At 56.9% G+C, this 13,647-nt stretch overlaps 2 protein-coding genes across 2 annotated transcripts; both read left to right on the forward strand.

Annotated features, from left to right (window-relative positions):
• Positions 1-201: 201 nt before the first annotated feature.
• Positions 202-1,119, forward strand: LOC115307313 (gastrula zinc finger protein XlCGF7.1-like; the record flags this gene model as incomplete). Its single annotated transcript, XM_029958841.1, has 1 exon — positions 202-1,119. A coding segment is annotated over one exon (843 nt), but the record flags the coding sequence as incomplete, so codon positions are not given.
• An 8,845-nt stretch (positions 1,120-9,964) lies between these two features.
• LOC108643527 (maestro heat-like repeat-containing protein family member 7) lies at positions 9,965-13,021 on the forward strand. Its single transcript, XM_018087837.2, has 10 exons — positions 9,965-10,091; positions 10,315-10,405; positions 10,518-10,668; positions 10,853-11,001; positions 11,271-11,418; positions 11,664-11,857; positions 11,967-12,104; positions 12,383-12,497; positions 12,669-12,843; positions 12,930-13,021. The coding sequence occupies exons 1-10, from the start codon at positions 9,965-9,967 to the stop codon at positions 13,019-13,021; spliced, it is 1,380 nt and encodes a 459-aa protein (XP_017943326.2).
• The last annotated feature ends 626 nt before the right edge of the window (positions 13,022-13,647 follow it).

Below are 13,647 nucleotides of genomic sequence, written 5' to 3' on the forward strand. Positions count from 1 at the left end.
TTGGGCCCCCCAGGCAGGTGAGGAGGAAGTCAGTGTCCCTTTGGGCGGGTGTTGTGCTGGCTCTGTCAGCCCAGCATGGCCCCGGCTGCAGGACAACCCCGCTGGCGCCGCCGTCCTGCCGGGGCCGGAGTTGGGGGGATGTCCTTGGCCTTCCCTGTGGGCCGGAGGCAAATCCCCTGCCTGTCCTTCTTGCTTCCTGCCCCAGGCCCCGAGCTGAGGACGGAGAGCGTGGAGGACAAATCCCCCCGTGAGACCCTGGTGGGAGAGGCCGTTTTGAAGGGCTCCCCGGCGCAGGAAGGCAGCGGGGAGGAAAAGGGCCGGAGATCCCCCCGCAGGAGGGGCTCCAAAGCCAGCCCAGGGTGCTCTGAGGAGGAAAGAGCCAGCCTGTGCTGGGAAGGTGGCTGGAGCTTGAGGGGGAGCTCTGACCTGGTGGTCCCTGAGCAGCCTCCCAGCAGGGAGAAACCCTTCAGGTGCTTGGAATGTGGGAAGAGCTTTAGGTGGAGCACCAGCCTCCTCACCCACCAGCACATCCACACTGGGGAACGTCCTTACACGTGTGGGGAATGTGGGATGAGCTTCAGTGACAGCTCCACCCTTCGCAGACACAAGCACATCCACACCGGGGAACGACCCTACCCATGTGGGGAATGTGGGAAGAGCTTCAGTGACAGCTCCAGCCTTCGCAAACACAAGCACATCCACACTGGGGAACGTCCTTACATGTGTTGGGAATGTGGAAAGAGCTTCAGGGACAGCTCCAACCTTCGCATGCACCAAGTCATCCACACTGGGGAACGGCCATACACGTGTGGGGAATGTGGGAAGAGGTTTCAGACCAGCGGGAATCTCGTCAGGCATGAGCGGACGCACACGGATGAGAGGCCCTTCCGCTGCACCGACTGCGGGAAGGGCTTCAACCGGAACTCCCACCTCATCACCCACCGGCGCATCCACACCGGGGAGAAGCCCTACAAGTGTGGGGAGTGTGGGAAGAGCTTCACCCGCAGCTCTGCCTTGACCCAACACCAACGGACCCACCAGTAAGAGAAGCCCCACCAGTGCCCCGACTGCAGGAAGAGCTTCGGCCGCTACTTCCACCCCGAATGAAGCCCCTGATGGGAAGGCAACCCCTGGAGTCCAGTGACTGTCAGTCCATCCCTTTCCACCACCCAGTCCCCTTTCCCAGGGGCAGGTTCTGACAACAGAACCCTTCTTGGGGGGTGTGTGGAGATTCCTGCCTTGGCTGGGGACCCCCCCAGGGTCACTCCTGGAGGTTGAGAGCAGAGATCCCCCCACCAGCGTTGGTCTGGGGGAGTTCCATCCCTCTCTAATTAAGAATTTCTCGTTTTGTGGCAGCTTGAGTAGAATTGCTTCAACAATTGCTTTAGTGTAGAGCACTGTCCTATCTTATCCTGTAGTCCTGGTAGTTTTAGTGTTTCTGTTGTGCAGTAAATAATTCTGATGAAGATCTTTTGTCTGATCATTTGTATCCCTAAATAAATTCCTTTTTATCAATAGATCTGATTTGCCATCAATAAAACCTAGGGGACCAAAGTGATTCAGTCACACTTCTGTAATTCCTCTAAACTGAAACTGTTGGCATGATCCAAGGTTGAGATTGGATCCAGCAGCCCCCAGCACCGTACAGTAAGTTGGGAGCTCAGAGGGGCCACCCCCCTTTCCCAGCCCTCCTGTGCACCGTTTATCCCACCACACTACCCCTGCTCTTTTACCCTTCTCCCTGTTCCTCCCACTTTTTCATAGTCCACTCAATCCCCAGCTCCAATTAGGATCACTCTGGGGGTCCCAATCCCCATTTTTCTCCCCTCTCTCACCCCTTCCACATCATCTCCCCACTCCCCAGCCCTCTCATGCTCAGTTTGGGGGTCCCACCCTCCTCTTTCCCCACTCTCCTGACCTCTCCCACTTATTTCCCATCATTCTCAATGGTCCCCCCCTCCACTTTTGGGGGGTCTCACTCCCCTCCCACTCAGTTTGGGGTCCCACTACCCCTTTATCCCCTCTAACCCCCCCTTTTCCCACCGACCTCCCCCTTCCCACCCCCCGCTCACCCGAAAGCTCCTCGCCCAAAGCAGCTGGGGGGGCTCCCAGCACCACCAGTGCCCAGAGAAGTCCCCCCAGAAAAGGGGTTGGGTAAGGTCCTGGGGGGGCTTTGAGTGTGTTTGGGGGTCCTCGGGGAGCTCTAAGAAGGTTTTGAGGGGTTCCCAGCACCTTTTGGGATGAGCTGGGTGCCTACTGAGGGGCAGGTGCCCTCCCAAAGCCCCCCCAGAGTGGGGTTACACGGGGGAAACAGGGGAGTCCCTATTCCCGATCCATCCCGGAGCCAGTTCTGCCCCCCCCAAACTCGGCTCCACCCCTCGTTATCCACCCCCCCTCCCCCACTGCCCCCCAATAACCAGGACTGGGGAGAACTGGGAAGCTTTCCTGGGATCAGGAGTGGCAGCAGGGGAGGGGGGGACACACGACCCCCCAAAATCCTCACAGGGACAGGAGGGGTCCAGGCTGGGCCCGAGGCCCCGGGGAGGGGCTGCGGCCGCCGCCGGCTCAGGAGCTCTGTGGGGAGAGAAAAGGGGGTGACAGCGGGGTGGGGGGTCCCCGGGGGGGCACAGACGCTCTGGGGGGACACACGACCCCCTGGGACCCCCCTCACCTTCTGGCGCAGGTAGAAGCCGAGCCCCAGCGCCAGGGAGACGAAGGCCAAGAGGAAGCCCCCGGCCCCTCCTTGGCAGCAATTGCTCAGGCTGATGGAGCCCGGCAGGGCCGGGGCCGCCGGCGGTGTCCGATCCCGGCAGGAAGCGGGGAGGGCCCCGGGGAGCGGCGGCGGCGGGCGGGGCCCTGGGGGAGCCGCCCCGAGGGGTCCCCGCCGCCCGGGGCACTGAAGGAGCCGCCCCGGGACGGGCCCTGGCGGGGGTCGCCAGAGAGGGGGGCGAGCTGGGAACAGAATCAGCTCCGGAGAATAAACCGAGGGAAACCAAAGGGCCGCGCCGGGGGAGTCTCCGCCGCCCCGGAGCTGAAAGAGCTGCCCCGCGGGACGAGCGAGGAGGGGCGGCGGGGAAACAGTCGCCCGGGGTGTGGCGAGGGAGGCGGGAATGGGATAAAAGAGAGAGAATAGAGGGAGAAATCGCTTTGTCTCCCCCACCCCAACTCCCTTTTGTATACAGATAAAAGCAGGGATCAGCGTGTGCTTCCCTTCCCCCTTTTCCCCTCAGGGGAACAGAAAACAAAAAAGAAAACCATGACAAAGAAAGAGAAAAGCCAACACTGGAAAACTATCTCTTCTGAGATAAGTTGTACTGCCAAAGGAAACTGACTCCAGAGGTGCCCAAGCGGCAGCAGAGCCCCCACCCTGCACACTCACACCCTTCAGCTCAACATTGGGGTTTTCCCTCCCTGGCACTGCCCAGTCCAGCCCCTCCCTGGTCCCCCCATCTCCCTGCCCCTGCCCCAGCCCAGCAGAGCAGCACACTCAGGTCTGGCCCTGCAGCAGGACATGGAGGCCATGGAGCTCAGGGACAGGCCCTCTGGGGCTGCAATGCTCAGCACATCATCAGCTCAGGCAGCTCCTGCAGCCCCAGGGCCAGCCCCGCTCCCCAGCACAGCAGCAGAGAATCGGCCCCGGGCTCCTCAGACCCCATTTGCCATCTCCAGGGGCACTGGCCACCACCAGCACCAGCTGCAGCAGCCTCAGCCCCTCAGCCCCCACAGTGGGACCCTGAGGGCAGCACACGGACTCCAGGGAGAAACCAGCAAGGCAGGGACCCTCTGGAGAGTCTGCTCCTTGGGCTTCTTCTTGAGAGCCCTTGAGAAGAAGAGCTGTGCCCGGAGCAAATGGAGCCCCTTGTGTGGTGGAAAGAGTGCAGTGGAGCCCAGCTCATGCCAGCAGTGCCATGGCCACAGGACTGACCCAGCCCAGCCCAGGGACCAAGGCCCAGAGCACTGAGGCCTCACCGAGGCCCAGAAGGGGAGGGGGGCAGGAGAAAAAGAGCAGCTCTCAACAGGCCAAATGCTGCTGCTCCCTGGTACTGCTGCTGTGCTGGGACTGTTTCCCTGCCCCTCTGCACACAGGCACTGCCCTGCCAGACTCATCAGAGGTCTCAGAAGACTGAACTCACAAACACAAGTCACTGAAGGATCCTTGACTTTGTTTCAATGCATTCCTCATTTACACAGACTCTGGGTCAAATTCAGGATGTAGACAGTGACCCAGACATGGGATGAATAATCAATATTCACTGTACACAACTTTATCCCAGGAGAAAAACCACATGAAAACCCTGACCCAGCACCACAAAAACCTGAGCAGGCAGGCTGGAACAAGGAGTCTCATTCTGAATGCTATGGAAGAGAAAACAGGCCCTTTGTGCCTTCAGAAAAGCATCCAGTCATCATTTTCCTCAGGGCATCCTTGAAGCAAAAGGTTTCTTAAGAGAGATGCCAGAGCTTGGCAGCAAGCTGTCCTTCTTAGCTTGGAAAATCTCTGCTAACTTCCCTAACAATGGTACAAACCCCCCAAGTTAATGTTGTCAAACAGCTGCATCTGTAGGATTCATGTTCCAGCATTACCTAAAGCACAATTATCACACCTCGTTTTAAATTTAAAGGGGAGGAAAAAAAAAAAAAGCAGGGGGTGGGGAGAGAGTCCCCACCCCAGTCATCCATCAAGTGTACATCCTGGCCACTGCTCCCAAGAAATTTAATATATGCTAAAAAGATTTTAAAAGACATCAAAAGCTTTCAGATATAAAAGTGCTTCAGAAGCTAGATTTTAATATTGCCAAGTGGGTGTTTGCCAGATTATAAAGTTGACTGAAATGCCAGGATACTGCATTTTGGAAGCAGCAGCAGCTCACATATTGCCTTGTATTAGTGGCTGAAGTGTATTGCTGATTCCAAAGCTGGATTATCATCATCTGTGGGGGAGAGTAGATAAATAAATAAATACTTAATCTCTACCAAAAAAAGCATGAATAGATGGGACCACTTATCCAAAGAGCTGTTCTTGTTGCTGAGGACTCCTCTCTGAACACATTCACCTGTAATTCTGTCAAGGTAATAAATCCTTCCACTCCTTAGAGCACACTCAAAAGCACCCTGCTATTTAATGTCAATGGAAAAATGACCCAAAGTGTCTAAAACATTTCCTTTTGCTCATGTGAAAGTGCTGGCATTTTACTTCCTTCCTGATAAGCCAGTGCCAATGGACCTGATTGTTCTTTTCTTATTCAAAGCACATCAGTAGTTCCAAAGCACTCTCCATCTTATCAGGTGTCTGAACAGCACAGTTACTGAAAACAGTTTGTCCTGCTCCTCTCTCCTTCTGCCAGGCTATCAGATAAACCCAACTAACTCTCTGTCTTTACACACCATCAAACATAAGCTGTGTCTTCAACCCACTGTAGCCTGTTTCTGGCATGTTACAGTTTTGCTGCTTGACATTAGTTGTACCCAAAACAGCAGCAGTGAATTAGCTCAGAACAAAAATATAGTCACTCCATAGCACAGAACACAAAAGGGAGACAGGATAGGGAAAAGAAAGATAAGCATTTTGTGAAGTAAGAATGATCACTCTCATCTCAGTAGTTCACAGGTATTTATCTGGTGCTACTTGAAAAAGAGCCTGGAAGCAGCAGGATTCAAATCCATTAAAAACAGACCTGACACAGGCCTCATGAGTAGAAAAACAATTTCTTTTTTTTGTTTATTTTATTCTCCTGTCCTCTAGGAACTGTGCCTGATTTGCAAGGGGTGAGAAAGTGAAAGAAAGGAAAATGGTTACAGCGTCTGAAAGCGTTTAAATGCCTTTACAGTTTTTGTCTGTAACAAGACTGATTTTCATGATCCAACCTTCATTTGGCACTAAAAGATCCTCACAAAAACAAACCAAAAAAACACTCTCCCCCAAACAAGCCTCTTGGCAACTCTCCTTTTCATTCAGTGTCTCAGATACAGAATTTTCAGTGCTGACTACTGAGGAATAACACAAGATCAACTCCTTCAAAAGGGCCAGGGCTTTGAAGGTTTTGCTTCCTGCCCAGCCCTAGGGAATAGGCACAGCATCTCCCTTCCTTCTTCTCAGGATGACAGGATATCCTGGGATGAGCACAGTGTTGGAAGAGTTAAACATTAACCTGGCTGTGCCCTGGGCACTCTCAGCTGGCTAAATGGAAAGTTCTGTAATGCAGGGAGAAATCCTGAGTTGCAGCTCTGTGATTAAGTACAGCCTTCTTTAGAAGCTGAAGCTCCAGCCCCTGAGTGGAGGCTCCTTCCCACCACTTCTCCCACTGACAGTCCCCCTAAGCAATAAAATATCAAACATAAAAAGACAGTGGCATTCATCCTCCACAAAGACAGGACCAAATCCTGCAGCCAATTTGATGACAGAAAAAAAATTAAAAGGAAATAAAGAATACACAGAAAATTGCTTGATCCTTAATTACATTTCCAGTATATGGAGAACTACACAAACTGTCAGTAGCAGAGTGCTCAGAGTACACAAAGGAGTGTGATTTCACCATTTTGTTAAATATTGGTTTTACTAGATTTTTGTGTCTTGTATTTCTTTTAAAATATTCACGTGTGAGAGTGAAAAAAAGTGTTTCTTTCAAAACAGCTCTAGAAACCAACCCAAGAAATAGAGAGAAAGGGGTGAAAGAGTAGCAATAATATGTATAGGAATGGTCTGAATAAAGCAAGTCACCTCCTGCCCACCCATCCTGGCACCTGCTGGGAAGGAATTTTGGAAATGCTTAGGAACAAGCTAGCACTACATTTTAGATATGACTTTTTCATCTCTACATCTACAGGACTTTAAACTGTTTCATGTCTGTAAGGGGGGTACTTTTGAATTAGATGATCAATGGAGCGTAGAGGCGTGAGAAAGGAATCATATTAGGATGTGAAACCAGCCAGAGTATGGTACAATGGAACTTCATGGCACAAGCGAATTGTGAGGTCCATTGTGCTTTTTAGCAAGTCAGCCTGATATCCCCTATTATCAGAGCTGAGTTCTTCCTTGGTTTTGCTACATATTGCAAGATAGATACATCTACCCTTGAAACACAGTGATAGAGGTCATACATAGGGGTGAGAAAGATGATGATGGGAGGCAGATTCTGTGGGCAGGGGTCGCTGGCCCCTTGCCCTACAGCAGGGCATGCACAGACTGTTGCTATCAGGTGATGAACAGGCAGGGTTTGGCTGCCACTCAGGCATCACCTTATACTGGGTACTGGCCCTACGTGGTGTAATGTAGAGCTGATAAAATGGGGTGTCAGGACTGCTGGGGTGAGCGATCCTCATCCTGCCATGGAGACTGTGTTGTTCCATGGGGACGCCCGCTAAGCACGGGCACCGACCAGCTGCTGCAGATCCTGGCAGCCCTGGCCTGTCTGTGTGGGTAAGCACAGCTTATTGACAGGAAGCAACTGAGAAAGCAAATGTTTTATATCCTTTTTTAATATCCTTGTAATTCCCTTTTTACTAGTTAATACTGTATTAAAAGCCACTCGTAGTATTGTTTTAATATCCTTTAAATGTTCCTTTAATTCCCTTTTTACTAGTTAATACTGTAATAAAAGCCGTTCATAGTATTGTATGAATACCAACTGATAAAGCAGTTATTTTGTATTCTTTTTTAGCTTTTGATTCTCTTTGCTAGTTTTTTATTCTCACTACAATAAAAGATGTTTTGTAGTGTTTGAATGTCTGTTGTACTTGTCTTTATTCCGGGCATGTATTCAAATGAACTAATACACAGGGGCACAGCTCTTTGGGGCAGGAGACGGGCAGCACCCTTGCCAGGACTCGGGGCGGTGGCAGGTCTCCTTGGGCCAGGACTTGCCAGAGCTGCTGATTTGGGTGCAGCCCTGGCCAAAGGGCTGCCAGCAGCATTGGTGCCCTTGCCCACACCTTCCTTCTCAGTGTCAGCCCCCCTGTTTAGGATGGTCACCAGCCAGCACTTCTCCCAAGGAGGCCGTGCCAGCTTGTGTGGAAGGCCCCGTGCCCTTCCTGCTGCGACTGAGTCGGCGGCCGAGGGGGCTCCTTGTGCTGCCGTGAGCAGGCACAGGAGGGGAGTGTTTGCTCATTTCTTGAGCTGTTCCTACAGTTCAGGTCCAGCCAGATTAGATACTTCAGAGAGCGGATTCCCTCCAAGGTGGGGCAGGTTGGCGGGGCTGGGGGAGGCCCCAGGCCATGTGGCACTGTGTCCCAGGGCCCTTTGTGACACGCTGGGCACAGCCAGTGGGATGGAAGGGGGCAGGGTGTCCAAGGGCCCTTTATGACCCGTGGTGACAGAGGTGCTACTGGTGACACGGCCACAGTGTCAACAGTGCTCCTCGGAGCAGGCGACGGGACAGGACGGGACAGAGCGGTGCTGTGCGGAGCCCCCGCGCAGCCAACTCGTGCCTTGCTGACCCGGAGCATTTTGGAGGATTTTCTCACTTTCAGGTGACCTCGAGGCATTTCCACAGGACTTGGAGACCCGGAGTTTCTCCGAGGTGTCTCTAATCCCTGTGGCAGGTGCCCTTGGGACCCTTTTGCAGGACTTGGAGACCCGGAGCTTCTCCGAGGTGTCTCCAATCCCTGTGGCAGGTGGCCTCAAGGCCATTCTGCAACTTAGGGCCCGGAGTTTCTCCGAGGTTCTCTTTCTCTCTTGCAGGTGCCCTGGACACCAGACTGTGGCATGGCAGGGAGACGCTTCAGCCTGCTCAGGTTGTTCCGGAGGAAGAAGGAGGAGGAAAGCCCTGGAGCTGCTCCAGCACAGCAGCCTGAAGAGGTGCAGCAGGTGCAGCCCCCGCAGGAGGGTGAGTGCTGGAGCTGGGCCACAGGGCTGGTGGCTGCAGCCCCCTTGGCCTCATCCTGTCCCATCCCGTCTGGACATGCCCAGGGAAAGGGAGGGGGCAGAGGGGCCGGGGCTGATCTCCTGGCAGCCGTGCTCCATCCACTGGGCATCCCGGGGCTGGCCCTGCCTGCTCCTGGAGCCCAGGCCTGGGCTGTGTTCTCCGGCCTCTCCCGCACACCCTCAGCTCTGAGCGCGCTCGCTCTTTGCCAGATGCAGCCCAGGAGCGGACAGAAGAGCAGCTCCGTGCCCGTGGCCGCTTCCGCAGGGCAGCACAGGTACCTGCAGCCATCCCCGCCTGGGCTGGGCCTGCTCTCACTGCTCAGCCCAGCACCGCTGTCGCGGCCCTCCAGGGGACATCCCTCTCTTCCCTGCCCTTCTTTCTCCTGCAGACATTTATGAAATTCATGGGCAGTCGGCGTAGAAAGTCCAGGGTCACACCAGCTGATGTCGAGGCCCAGCCTGACACCATCCCGACCCAGCTGACAAGGCCTGATGTCAGCACCGCGTCGACTGCTGTCCCAGCACAGTGTGACACCACAACCAGTGATCACACAACCCACTGGGACACCACGTCCACCGATGATGTGTCACACTGTGACTCTGTGCTGCCTGGTCTCACGGAGGAGGCCGACGCCACAACGACGGAGGGCGTGGCGAGCACTGACACCTCGCCTGTTCAGCGCCTGGTCGATACCCCCAGCCTGGACTTTCTTGAGGAGAGAGCTGTCTCTGCTGAAGTAAGCAGCCTGTGGCCCCCCAAGCTGGGTGCGCTGGGCCCCCTCAGCCTTTGAGGCTGGCACAGTGTGCTGGGAAGGGAAGCATTTCTCGGGGGAAGCTGGGCAAGTTGCTCACACTGGCAGCTCTCCACCTCTCCCCTGTGCATCCTCCAGGCCAGACTGTGGGACCTGGGGACCTGGGGCTGCCCAAGGCATCTCCAGTCCCTGGGGCAGCTGCCCTCGAGGCCAGACAGTGGGACTGGATGAGGCGAGGCATTTCCCAGGCTTCTCTCTTGCAGCTGCCTTGAAGGCAGGACTGCAGGACTTGAGGAGCCAAAGCTTTTCCATGGCATCTCTACTGCAGGTGTCCATAACACCAGATGGAGACATGCAGCAGAGACCTCCCACGGTGCCCAAGCTGGCCTGGGTGAAGGAGGAGGAGAAGGAGGAAAGCCCTGGGGCTGCTCCAACACAGCAGCCTGAAGAGGTGCAGCAGGTGCAGCCCCCGCAGGAGGGTGAGTGCTGGAGCTGGGCCACAGGGCTGGTGGCTGCAGCTCCCTTGGCCTCATCCTGTCCCATCCCATATGGACATGTCCAGGGAAAGGGAGGGGGGCAGAGGGGCCGGGGCTGATCTCCTGGCAACCGTGCTCCATCCACTGGGCATCCCGGGGCTGGCCCTGCCTGCTCCTGGAGCCCAGGCCTGGGCTGTGTTCTCCGGCCTCTCCCGCACACCCTCAGCTCTGAGCGCGCTCGCTCTTTGCCAGATGCAGGCCAGGAGCGGACAGAAGAGCAGCTCCGTGCCCGTGGCCGCTTCCGCAGGGCAGCACAGGTACCTGCAGCCATCCCCGCCTGGGCTGGGCCTGCTCTCACTGCTCAGCCCAGCACCGCTGTCCCAGCCCTCCAGGGGACATCCCTCTCTCTTCCTTGCCTTTCTCCTGTAGCTGGTTTGCAGATTCATCAGGGGCATTTGGCATGAAGAGGCCACTTTCATGGCCACTGGGGACACGGCAAACTCGGACCTCTTCCATGCCCAGACCAGCGCCTTTCCTGCTGGATTTGCTTGTGCAGAACGGTGTCTACAAAGCAAAGCAAGTAAGCAGCCTGTGGCCAGGGCTCCAGTCCCCCAGGGATGCTGTGGCCCCTCACGTTGGCTGCTCTGGGTCCCCTCAGCCTTTGAGACCAGCAGAGTGTGGTGGCAAGGGGAGCACTTCTTGGGGGAAGCTGGGCAAGTTACTGGCTCTGGCAGCTCTCCAACTGTCCCCCGTGTCCCCTCCAGGTGCCGGCCATAGTCAGGTGCATCCATCAGTGGCTCACGTCCAATGTGTCTGCTGAGCACAGGCTGGACAAGACTCTTGTCCTGCTGACCGAGGCACACCCCACGGATGTTGCAGTGACCCTGCTGCGCTCTGCCCCAGCCTGTGACAGGTATGGGGCCCACCTGCCTTGAGGGCTCACCTGCCTTTAGACCCCATCCCCCTGGACAGCCTGTCCCAAATGGTGTGCCAGAGACATGGAGACTTCCCGGACACTCCAGCTCCTCTCTTTGCCAGCTTTGGCATGTCAGCCTCCAATCCTGAGGCCAGCCTGCCTCCCTGCCCCACAAGGCACCGTGGCTCTGTCACCTGGGCCCCGCAGCTGCCCAGGCCACAGCGCTGTGTCCCAGACCCCCCTGAGCCAGAGTTGTGACTCCACAGAGCTGCTCGCACCATGTGGAAGACGCTCATCTCCTCCAGACGGACTAAGGAGCCGGTGCTGCAGATCCTCTTCCATGTGCTGGAATACTGGCCAGCGCACAGGAGACGCACCTCTGATGGGGATGAGAGGGATGTCTTTGCCCTGGCTGTGAGTTTCTTGAGCTGACCTCTGCTCGCCCCCAGGTTGCCTCTGGGATACCTTTCCATCCTCCCTCACCACTGCTTCTCCCTGCCCCAGGCACTGGGCTGCAAGCCTGGCTTAGGGGCAGGTTCAGGGGCAGCAGGCCGGGGGATCCCCCTGTGTCTCCTCTGGCCTGTCCCTGCCACGCTTGGGCCCTGCCACATGGACATCTGGGCCCTGAGAGCTGTCTCTGGGTGCTTTGTCTTTGGCAGGCAACTGTGGCACTCTGGGAGATCCTCCAGCTGTCCCACTCCTGGTGCCCAGGGGGAGTGAAGAACAATTCCCCCCGCCTCCTTCTGACTCTGCTCTTCCAAGTTTTCATCAGCACAGAGGAGATGTCAGAGGAGGTCGAGACCTTCTGGAGGCGATGCCGGGAGCAGCGCAGCCTTCCCCCCAACCCCAACAGGTGCTCCATCCCAGTCCCCTCTCCCTGCCACGCCCTCGGGGCTGGGGCCAGGGCTCTGTGCCTGACCTGGGGCTGTCTGTGCCTGACCTGGGCTGTGCTCTGCACACAGGTTTGCAGTGCAGACCGTTAAAGCCCTGCTGCGCCAGCTGCTGGATGAGGACGTGCTGATGGCGATCGGTCGCAAGTGTGGCTGGGACATGCTCCTCAAGGCTGACACCCACCACTATGCAGTGGGTCTGCTGGCCAGGTGAGAGCCCTTTCTCCCCACTGCCCCTGTCATTTCTGCCCTGTGCACAGGCCCCCCCACACAGTGCCCGTGTGCTGGGCCAGAGGGCCTTGGCAGCCAGGGATGGCTGAGCAGAGTGGAAAAGGCGGAGAGGGGCGGCTGCACAGGAGGACCCACCTCCCAAAGTGCCCACGTCCTCTCCTGGGCTGGTGGCCAAAGACCAGGCCTGTGTGAGTCAGTCCCAGGAGAGCTTTGCCCACCTGGCTCAGGGTCTCTGGCACCTTTATTCCCCCTTGCAGGGAGCTGTGCCGTTTCTCCCGCTCCTTCTGCCGCAGCATCGCCGTCAGCCTGCTCCCGCGGCTCAGCAGGGGAGAGCCCCTGTGGGAACTGCCTGCCCTGGCGTTCCTGGTGGAGGTGAGCCTGATGGCGAGCGCTGCCTGGCCCAGCTGCCTCCCCCTCTCTGCCCTCTCACAGCCGCAGCCGCCCGGGACGGTGCCTGCACCCTGTGCTGCTGCCTGGGCCCAGCCCCGGGCGGGTCTGGGCTCCTGCCGGCCGGGCACCCCGTCACTGCTCCCTGCCTTTCAGGTCCTGCACTGCCTGAACCCCAGACAATGTGGGCCCAGCGTCCTGCAGATCATTTCCAGGCACCTGCGCAGGCAGTGCCCGGAGAGGCGTCGCCTGGCGCTCCGAGGCCTGCTGGTGCTCAGCAAGGCTCCCGCAATGGTGAGCAGGGGGCAGGGGCTGAAGCCGGGCCGGCAGCGTGAGGCTGTGCAAGGCAGTAGCTTGGCCTTGGCTGGCCTTTGGCAGCTGTGGCAGCTGCTCCCAGCTCTCCTCCTCCTTGTTCAGCTGCCCGACTCCTTTGGGACACACCTTTGGCCTCTGGGCCCCGCGGCAGCACCGTGGGGCTGCACCACAGCATTGTGTTCCACACAGGCTAAGAGCATCCGGAGCCTGAATGAAAGCCTCCTGGAGCTACTGCAGGATGCAGACAGTGATGTCGTTGAGATGACCCTCTCTGCGGTCATCAATGTGCTGGGCTTGAAAATCATCAAAATATCCACCCCTACTGCCCTGAAGTTCCTTGATGTGTTGCGGCCACTCTTTGACAACGTAAGGCTCTGTGCCCCTCATCGTGGGCACTGAGTGCTGCCAGGAAACTTTGGGCCCAGTGTCTTTTCAGGCCTGTGCCCCGGTGGGCCTGGAGAAGCCAGTGCTGAGGTCTTTTCCTCTTCCTTTACACCAGGAGCACAGCCAGCTGCAGCAGCTCTCCATGCTCCTCTTCCGGGAGCTGATGGAGGCGACAGAGAGGAGCAAGAGCCTAAAGCCACACGTGTACCTGAGTCTGGTGCCATTCTACTTCAACTGGCACGATGACAAACAGCGTGTGGCAGAGGTGAGGACTCGTGGGCTCTGGTGTCCCCATGGTTGGAGGCTGCTGTGCCTCCTGCCCTGGCCCATGGTCGCCTGCAGCCTCCTCCTGGCCTTGGCGCAAGGATGTGGGTGCTGTGCCCTGGGCTGCGGTGCCATGGCCCGCTCTCTGTTGCTGTGCAGGCCTCTCGGAGAG

This window comes from Manacus vitellinus, unplaced genomic scaffold (assembly GCF_001715985.3).
Source record: "Manacus vitellinus isolate BGI_N305 unplaced genomic scaffold, ASM171598v3 ctg7180002434389_pilon, whole genome shotgun sequence".
Lineage (NCBI taxonomy): Eukaryota > Metazoa > Chordata > Aves > Passeriformes > Pipridae > Manacus > Manacus vitellinus.